Below are 9,831 nucleotides of genomic sequence, written 5' to 3'. Positions count from 1 at the left end.
ACATGCACCCAATGTATACACCCGCTAATACTAGTTTGCTTGCTTACGGGAGCAACAGTAACTTGGCTTTAAAGCACTGAGGCCTGGAGGAATGATCACAGTTGGGAAGACCTAAATTCTAGTCGCAGGTTGGCACTGACTTGGGTGCTGACAGTGGGCAAATTGCATTGTTCTGAACCTCAGCTTTCCCCAGTCATAAAATGGCAGTAATATCCAGTTGTCTCAGAGGGCAACTGCATATTTCTTACTGTGTAGTTAAAACTGTGTTTTGGACCTGCAAAGTGATAGATAACTTTGTAGTGGTATTATTTGGTATAAATTTAAAAAAAAAGTATCAAATTTGTTACCGCATTTGTTGCATTTTTACTGCAAGACTAACTTGTGATCACATCACATACTTGTGAAATTGAATGAGTTCCTTGCTTGCTTAGAAAAGCAATTGGGATAGAAATATATTTAGGCCGCTTTTGGGAGGCTTTTGTGCCTGAGGAAGCTTTTGATTCTTGTATGTCCAGTTTTTTGGATTGCCATCATCTTTGTGGCATTGGAATGTGATTTCTTGCTCTTTGTGGCAGTATGCCCTGATCAGATCAGGTTTAAGCTGCCTGCTTAAAAAAAGCTGGAACCAACCTGATCAGCCAGTTCTCTGTAGACCAATAGCCTGGCTCAGAGTTTTGGAACTTGTAATCTCAAGAGCTGCGTGCAGCAGCACTAGAGTCTGAAAGGAAGGTCCTTCTCGGGTGTTTTGGAACAAGACAAGGTCAGATTGAAGAACTTGATCAGTTTGTTAGTCTTCATGTTGAGAGAACTGTTTTTTGGGTTTTTTTAAGGTTTAAAAAGAAGCCTCAATAAACTGGAGAGTGTAGGTTATGAAGGTTGCACTTAAACTTGATAGTTAAGCCTGTGAAAAAATCTTGTAAGCACCATTAACCAGCTGGTTTCATCTCCCTATTCAGTCTCCTAGGACAGGCTTTAGCCTCTGTGGAACATTTAGAGAATATAGGATGCTGCCCTCATCAAGGGTTTGACAGCCTGGTTTAGTGATGGGAAGAGTCTTCTCCTCTGAGCACTTGGAGAAGAGATTGTCAACATGGCCAGGGGCAACAGCTAGTTTTAGAGATGTTAACTCTTCTTTTTCTCTTCAGTTGAGCTATGTGGCTGACTGTTTCACTGCTATTTTGTTTTTGCTTAAAACTGCTTTCAAGCAGCTGCTTCATGCGGTCTATCTCAAGAGAGAGCAAAGTCTTCCAACCTCCAAAGAGGTGGGGAAGGCAAAAGGAGTTTCTTAAATCTTGCCTCCCCCCAGATCTCAGTCCTAATGTGCGTGGATAAACACCTTTTGCTTATGGCTGTGATAGCGCACACCAGGGAAAAGCCTGAGGAAGAGATGTTTGTTGGGAGAGCGCAGATGATATGCACCATTTCATTATTTTTCTCTCAGTTACCAGAGAAAATGGAAATCATCTGGAATAAAAAGATGCGGAAGACAGCAGGGTACTGTGTAACTGGGCAAACAAAAGGTCCTGAGTTGCAGCGCTATGCTCGGATAGAGCTCTCTGAAAAAGTTTGTGACTCTGCAGGTAAGGAAGGAAAGAAGGATATTGAACTTAATTGCTTTACTGGGCGGGTTCTAGGCTAGGATGCAGAGACATGGGTTTTATTTATTGTCCTGGCACAAAGTTTGTAAGAACTTAAATAAGTTGGTCTTTTTTTTTTAGTTCACCATTCATAAGATGGGAATAATAGCATCGTCCTGTTGTGAGGATACATTAAATATTAAGTACATTAAATATTGCAAAGCATGTTGAAATCTGTTTACGAAAAGCATTATATGAGGGCCTGGTCTTTATTTATTTATTAACGATAATGATTTTATGGGCATCATGATTCAAAGTGCGTTTCTAAGAGTTTTAAAGGCTGTGCTTTATTGCAGGTGCTCCTCGAGAACTGAGTTTGTTCACTACAGCTAAACACACTTTTTTCAGAAGATGTGGAGTCACAATTGAGGCTGATTAGGGAAAAAGCCCTACTCTCAATACTATATTAATTGTTCTCAGTTGACTGTCTAAAATGCTTCAGTTACCTCTGAATGAATGAACTTTATTGATAGATCATTAAAACAATCATGCTGTACTACAGCATAAGAGCTTGGGTAGGGCAAAGTTCAACTGAAAATCATCTTAAATCAGTAGCAACACAACTGTCATCAGGCATGTGTACCCAGGGCATCTTTACATGTGCTCCACGGGGGGGAGCGCTTGAATCAGAGTGGCCCTCGGGAGGCACTCTAATTAAAGCACCCACAGCGTCTTGCATGTTCAGCTTGCCGCGGTGCAAAATGACGGTGGGAACACTAACTAAAGCTTGTTCAGTGACCTTTAGTTAAAGTGCCTTTGCTGCCATTTTGAAGCATGGGACATTGAATAGATGTTATGCTGAGGCTGCTGGAGCATGCTAATTGGCATGCTCCAGCCAACTCCATCGAGTCTGCTCTGACACATACTAATTAGAATGTGTTGGGCACATGTGTAGGTGCTCACAGTATCTACATTGCATAACTATGGCTTTAAAATGAAGAGATCACAACTATGGACCTGGGGTGATGGTCTGGGAAAAAGAAAGCTGTGCAGGGAAGGTATCTTTACATCATGGAGGATATTTGCTGAGGAAGGCTTTAAACTAGGTTTGTGGAGAATGATGACAAATAATGACTGAAGTACAATTAGGATCTAAGGATTAAGGCTGGGCAAAGAGGCTTAGCTGTTGAAAAAAGGGGGAAAACTAATGGGGTTAAGATGAGAGGGAGAAAAAAAACATCAGGAAAATCCGCAAAGTAGCTTTGATTCCTATATTCCAATAAAAGCATGAGGATTGAGCAGAATGAACTGGAAGTTATTTTACATGGAGTAGGTGTCGTGGAGAACTCACATGGTTAGAATATCAGTACTAGAGGGGGTATAGTTTGATTTAGAAGGACTGGTTTGAGGGGTTAAAAAGAGGAGACATTACACTGTTTTGTCCAGAATGCATGTGCTTGCTCTGATGTCCTAGGGGAAGTGAGCAAGAGAGCAGTTGTGAGTGCATTTGGGTGAAGATTAGAGGGTAAAGAAAAGTAACCTGGGTTGACTACAGACCACCAAATCAGGAAGGACTGAATAAGGCATTCTTCAAACAGAATATCTGTAAATATGTAAATTAGTAACAATGGGGCATTTAACTTTCCTGATACCTGTTGGAAGAAAGATGCAGAAAAACATACAATTTCTAACAAGTTCTTAATCTACACAGCAACATTGTTTTAGAAAACTTCCTAACATTAAAAACAGGAGGACAGTGGAGTAAGTTGTCTAGAGAAGTTGTATAAATTTTCAAGAAAAGGCTGAATGGGCACCTGGGTGGGGTGGTATAGGAACAACATGTCTGGTGGCTGTTACGGCACTAAAAAGAGACCTTGAAATCATTATACAGATGGCTCTCTAAAAGTGTTGGCTTGATTTATGTAGTAGTACCTAAAAAAAACCAACCAACCAAACAAAAAAAACACCTGTTGAGAGCATTGTTAAGAATGGAACAGAAGACAAAATGGAGAACATCATCATGCCACTACACAAATCTGTAAATGCACCTACGTGTTGGCTACTGTGTACAGTTCTGGACCCCACATCCCCAAAAGGATGTAGTAAAATTAGAAAAGGTACCGAGAAAGTCTGCCAGAATGATTGGGTCATGGAGCAATGGCCATACCAGGGAAGGGTAAATAAGCCAGGACTCTTCAGTTTGGAAAGGAGAATGCTGAGGGGGAAATGATAGTGGTCTATACAATCATGAAGCATGTGGACCAAGTGGATAGGGAACTGTTATTCACCAAGTCCCACAATATTAAGGGGCATCTGCTGACATGAGTGGGTGACAGGTTTAAAGCTAACGTGATAAAGTACTTTTTCAAGCAACACATAGTTAACTTGTGGAATTCATTGCCACAGGAGGTGGTAGAGACAGATGGTACGCTCAAATTCAAAGAGGGACAAGACATTCCTGGATCATAGATCTGTTAACAGCTGTTGAACAGAATGCTTGGAGATGTTTCCTCTGGCACCTCTAAACCAATAATGGTGGATGTCAGGGAGAGTATTGAATGGGGAATGGAACATTCTAGATCCGTTAGGTTCATGGTTCTCTCTCTACCATCCACTTCTGGATCCTGGGCTAGATGGGCCATTGGTCCGACCCAGTGTGGCACTTTTCTTAGGTTTGTCCAACATTTGTGCAAGGGTCAGGCAAGATGACCCTTGTTCCATCCAGTCCTATGATTCTAAGAAGTCACCCTCTTATCACCCCAGAGACACTGAGGACAGCAGGGGATGACGTGCCCTCTGACTTGGAGGGAATAGTGTGTGGAAAATCTTGCGTTAAGCAGTCTGTGCAATTTTTATCAGAGTGAAGACTTTATCTGGCATTGGTGACAGTGGTGTCATCCACTAGGGATGGCAAGCAACTTAATTTTTTCCCCCTCTTCTCTTTCCCCAAGACCGGCTTCGAGACACACTGATCCATGAGGTTTGTCATGCAGCCACGTGGATTATCAATGGAATTCGAGATGGACATGGACCGATTTGGAGATTTTATGCTAAGAAATCAACAGTAATTCATCCAGAGCTGCCAATGGTGACACGATGCCACAGCTATGAGATTAAATACAAATTCACTTATGAGTGTTCTGTGTGCAAAGCCACGTGAGTAGTCATTGTTTGCTCCCATTTGCCTGGGATCATCTATTAACTTTCTTTACCTCCCCAATCCAACAACTAACTAACTGTCTATTTTAAAACTAGATCTTTTAAAATTATTTGCAGTTGGCACTGGAATGGACTGAATTTGTCTGTATTACTTCACCTATTTTGTCCTAAAACCATAAAGAGCCTCACATTGATCCCCTACCAATCTCTCTTCCAGTTTCCTTATGAGACTTCAATTTCCCTGCTGCTTATTATTTATCACCATCGTTGTTGTTCTTATTAGCATCATAATTACTTAACGGCTTCTTTGAGAACAAAATGTTGGGGGGAGGTAAGACCAGATATTTAAGGGGAGCAGTCTGGACCACAATGAGTTTTTGAAGATTTGTAGGGTAACTCCCAGAAGGGACCATTTCAGTTCCGTGGCCTGACTTCTTTAGTCTGTTAATCAAAATATTGCCTACTGATTTCTGCATACAGTCTAGAGTAGCAACCAAATGGGACCAAAGTTGCTGGAGATGAGTCCCTCTTGGCCACTACTTATAGATTTAAAATTTTGCAGCTCTGTCTAAAAATGCTACACGTGGCCAGTTTCAAAATAGTTAAGTTAATTTTGTGCAGTGCTGTTCTCCATGAGAGCAGAGGTTTTTCCTTTGGGCATTCAGACTTTCCACTTTGCTTACATCTTGGGATCCAGATATCTTCTCCAGGACTCACCTCCCACAGACAAAGTAATGTTAGGAAGGTATTGTGGTAGTTGGATAAAAACTAAAATTTTATGTTGCCATGAGGCAAAGGGTATCACTTGAATTTCCAACTCTAACAGAGCAGTGTTAGTGAAAGAGTTACTGATCACTTACAAGCTTGTGTAGACTTGCTGGTGAGAGACTGCTGTAGCTATGTGAAGAGCTTGTATATAACTTGTAAGTGGCACTCTGCTTCCTGTGTGCTTAGGTAGTAGATGGGGATAATGGTTACACATTGAGATTTTATTGTTGTAGTTGCTAACAGGGCTTGTCAGAGAGAACCCATATGACCTTTTTTAGCACGACAGTAGTTTTTGTAATTTAAAGAGGAAAAAACCTGGGGTGGGGGCGGTTTACAGCGAATTGTTAAGCTGAATATGAGCCAAGAATGTGTCCTTGTTGCAAAGAAGGCTAACGGCATACCATAGGGGTGCACCGATAAAGAATTTTTGGGCTGATACCAGTGGCTGCCCAGCTGCAGTCCTGGCTATGTGCGCACTGCGGCTGTGCGCGTGCACGCACGTGGCATTTACTGGTGACATTACTGACCACATCGGCCAAAAAAAGACTATTGCAGATAATGTCCATTTTACTTTTATCAGTGCCAATATGCATTGGTAGGAACGTTGGCAGCAGATTGAGGGAGATGATTCTTCCCCTCTGTTCTGCACTGCTGAGGACACATCTGGAGTCCTGTCTCAACAGAAAAGGATGGGGACAAATTGGAGAGAGTCCAGCAGAGGGCAATGAAAATAGTGAGGGGGCTATGACTTGTGAGGTGAGGCTGAGGGCCTGTATACCCTTTATGCTGTGCCACACTGCACCATCCCCCAGGTAGGCACAGAACACAAGCTGAAGGATGGGGGATGCCTGGAGACTGCAGCTGCTGCTACAGCCACAGCGATTTGCTGCATGGCAGCCTGGCAGGAGCCCAGGGGATGCCCCAACAGTTCTCATGGGGCAGAGCAGCTAGGCATGCAGCTTGTGTGGTTAATTGAATGCAACCCTTAGAGTGGCCCTGAACATATTTACAGACATGCTTAGAACACTTAACCTGCACACAAATAGAGACTGCTGTTCTTAACTGTAGCAGAAAATATTAGAAGACTAACTTACACTGCTGGTCTGAAGCTTGGGGAACTCTCCTACCACTATTGCCTGATATCAGGGTGTGGGTCTCCTCTTGTGCCTCAGGCTGGATCTAGACCACAGGCTCCTTGTGAGCTGGATCCAGCTGGCAGCTCCAGCTTTGGCACAGGACAAATAACTATGCTCTGGCTCCTGCTTTGGGCCCTGTGCCAGAACTGAAGCAGCATGTTTCAGGACATGGTGGCTGTGGTGGCAGCCCCAGCATGGGGCAGTGGTGGGGCTGGCAGCCAAGGACATAAGGCCACAGCAGCAGCCACAGCTGAAACAGCCCAAGGGCAACCAAAGCTGTATCAATCCTCATTTGGTCTCCTGTCACTGAGTGTCATGTTGTCCCCACCCCTGGGCTTAAGGGCCCCAGATTCTACGGCAGGCTACACCCCCAACTTCTGGTGGCCCACCTGTAGGCTAGTAGGCCCAACTGAGCCGTTCTGTTAGATGGATCAGGCCTGTCGGTGCTAGGTTTGACACCCCTGGTGAAATGCCATTATATAATCACTTTACATTTTCTTTCTTCTATTTTAGGATTGGGCGTCACTCCAAGTCGCTGGACACGGAGCGTTTTGTGTGTGCACACTGTCAGGGGCAGCTAGTCTTGTGTCAGTCGAGCAGGAAGGATGGTACTCCTGTGCGAACACAGCTAACTCCGTTTGCAAAGTACGTGAAAGAAAACTATGGGTCTACCAAGAAAAAGCAGCATGCTTTGAGCCATGCAGAGGTCATGCGGAAGCTAAGTGCTGACTTTGCTTCAAAGACCAGGCTCCTAGATTCTTAAATGTATCTGAGCTGTGTGCTTTCAGTGTGACAGGAGTTTGTAGCATTAGAAAAAGCAGACCGGTCTAGCTGGCTACAATTTAGTTTCTAATTTGGAAGGGTTGCAGCAGGGATTCAGTGAATTGTTGAGTTTTTTGTTGTTGTTTGTGTCCCAGCTTGTAAGGTGCCAGAAGTCTTTAAGGTCTGAGCTAGTTGCATTCGAAGAACGGGATTCAAAATATTGGTGGAAATAATATCCTTGTATACAGATTAGATATTTATCTTTCCTTTATTTGGCAGAATTTTCTTCTAGGAAGGAGCAGTTTTTTTGCCCCTACTCATCAGTAGTTCCTTGCACGATTCTCCTGTTTCACTCAGGTGGCTCTTAGTGAAACACTTCTGTCTCCTTAAGGCGTTAAGACGTGTTTGGACCTGCATCCATTGCTGTAGAATGTTCTGCGGGGGGTCGGATGCATCTGTTTAGTTAAGTGTTGTTGTAACTGACCTCTAAACACCTGGATTTCATAGAGGGCCAATGGAAGTTAAGGAGGGGGAAACTCATTTAGAACCTAAGTATTTTAACCAGGTTTGAGAGAGATTCCAGAAGCAGTTAACTTGGGCTGAGAGAGAGGGAAGGTCTTAAATCTAGGTCAAATATTTTGCAGTTACAGATTTGTGATACCTTTTTTTTGGGTCGGGGTGGGGTTGGATAACCAGTGTGTGTAGTACTGTAAATAATGTGTTCAGGTGATTATATCAGTTTTGTAAGTTTTATTCAATTATTAATAAAACAAATTTTGTATCATACTGATGGTTACGGTTAATGAAATTAATTTCTCTATAAGTCCCAGTGCCTGTTTTCTCTTTTGCTGCCCCTGGGTGGGCTAAGGGGTTCCCCAAGGAGTATTTGCTTATGGACTTAGGCTGAAACCCCTCTACAGAGCACCCTGCAAAGTGCTTCTGTAGAAATTTACTAACAAAATCATAAATAATGGTGTAGCAGGCTCAGTGCTTCAAGGACAGGCTGATGAGACACAGGCCTCATTGCCTTGAAGTCTGAAGCAGAGATACAGCCCCCCCATTAGTTAACATGCAGCCAAAAACCAGTTTTGAAACGATTAAGAGTTTTCCCACACTGACCTAACATCTTGTTTTCCTTCACAGTGGAAAATTCCCACCTGCGCGCGCATGTTGTCTGTAAACTATAAATCGCCTCTAACAGTTTTATTTGGGGCCTCTGAGTTCACTCAGAGTGCCCAGCATGCTAAATAAATTTTGAGATTGACAGCGACTCTGTGTCTTTGGGAATAGCTCCGCAAGGGGTCACAAACTCCTCAACACTTCCAGGTCTGCAGCAGTGAAAGGCGAATGGGGTAAGGCACAGAGGTGAGGTGATGGCTCCCTGTTGCCCTCTGTAAGCTCCCAGGAAACACTTTGGGGAGTGGGGGGGGGGCACGGTCAAGTAGGTCACAGGGCAGTACAACCATTTTTCCATGCCTGAGCTTTAGCCATGGGGTTTGGGTGCAGGTTTTCATTCCCTGGGTGACATGAGCCAGGGGCAACTTTTATGGTATGGTTGATTTTGAAATGCAGAGGAGCAGGGACCAGGATGCACGGGTGCCAGAGTCGGGCTGTAAACCAGCTGAGTGTTGCCTGCGTGTTTGTGGCAGGATCCTTGTCCGGGACAGGACACAGGGGGGACTTCCGCTTCTGGCTCGGGGGAGCAGCCTGCCGGGATGCTTTACTTCCCCTGACCCGCAGCCCTCCGCCGCCGTTTGTCTTGTGCTGCCCGCAGCCCCCGGCTCCCTGTTCTCGTCCCCGCGGAAATGGTCGGTCCCAGGCGCGCCTCCCGTGACGGAACCGGCAGCCCGCGGCTGGGGGCATGTCCCTGGGGAGCGCTGCAGGGTCGCGATCAGAAGTGCGTGTTCCCGTTGGCCGCCTTGAGACGAGCGGCGATTGGCTGGAAGGGCTGTATGGGCGGAGTCGGGGAGACTCCACCCTTTCTCTCTCTGATTGGCCTCTACCGCTGGAGGCTAGTCTGGGAGGAAGCCGCCTCCTCGGGCACTCTGGCTGTTGGGATTGGTGCGAAGGGTGCAGCGCTCTGCGTGCTGATTGGTTCGACTCCGGCGGGGTGCGGAGCTGCGGGGGGGGGCGGACCCCGAAGGCCGCGTGTCCCGCTTCTGGCCCAAGGCTGGTTCTGGCCCGAGGTGTAGCGTTGCTAGCAAGAGTTGTGCGCTGTTTCCCTGTTTCAGAGAGGGGAAGAAAGGTTGCTGTTCAGTAAGAACTGGAAGACATCCGTTGTAGTGGAGAGTAGGGGCTCCTTGCTTTCAAATAAGTGCCGATCTTATTCGGAGCCCACGTCCTTGTCACTACAGAAATGTATGTGCAGATGTGTATGCAGTGCGTGTGCTGTGAGAGCGGTCCCCCCCCTCGCCGTTGTCCCGGCTCCG

The 9,831-nt window shown here is 45.2% G+C and overlaps 1 protein-coding gene across 4 annotated transcripts in view; it reads left to right on the top strand.

Moving 5' to 3' along the window:
* The window catches only part of GCNA (germ cell nuclear acidic peptidase), a 21,853-nt gene extending 13,665 nt beyond the window's left edge, over positions 1-8,188 (top strand). For all 4 annotated transcript variants that reach the window (XM_019536333.1, XM_019536336.1, XM_019536332.1 and 1 more), the window contains 4 exons: positions 1,442-1,580; positions 4,529-4,733; positions 7,154-7,869; positions 7,924-8,188. In XM_019536333.1, coding sequence (XP_019391878.1) covers positions 1,442-1,580; positions 4,529-4,733; positions 7,154-7,403 — 594 coding nt within the window. In that variant the 3' untranslated portion in view covers positions 7,404-7,869; positions 7,924-8,188. The remainder of the gene's footprint in view (positions 1-1,441; positions 1,581-4,528; positions 4,734-7,153; positions 7,870-7,923) is intronic.
* The last annotated feature ends 1,643 nt before the right edge of the window (positions 8,189-9,831 follow it).

Source organism: Crocodylus porosus, unplaced genomic scaffold (assembly GCF_001723895.1).
Source record: "Crocodylus porosus isolate Cpor-Errol unplaced genomic scaffold, CroPor_comp1, whole genome shotgun sequence".
Taxonomy (NCBI): Eukaryota; Metazoa; Chordata; order Crocodylia; family Crocodylidae; genus Crocodylus; species Crocodylus porosus.
Note: the sequence above shows the minus strand (reverse complement) of the source record. Positions and strands in the feature narration are given on the sequence as shown.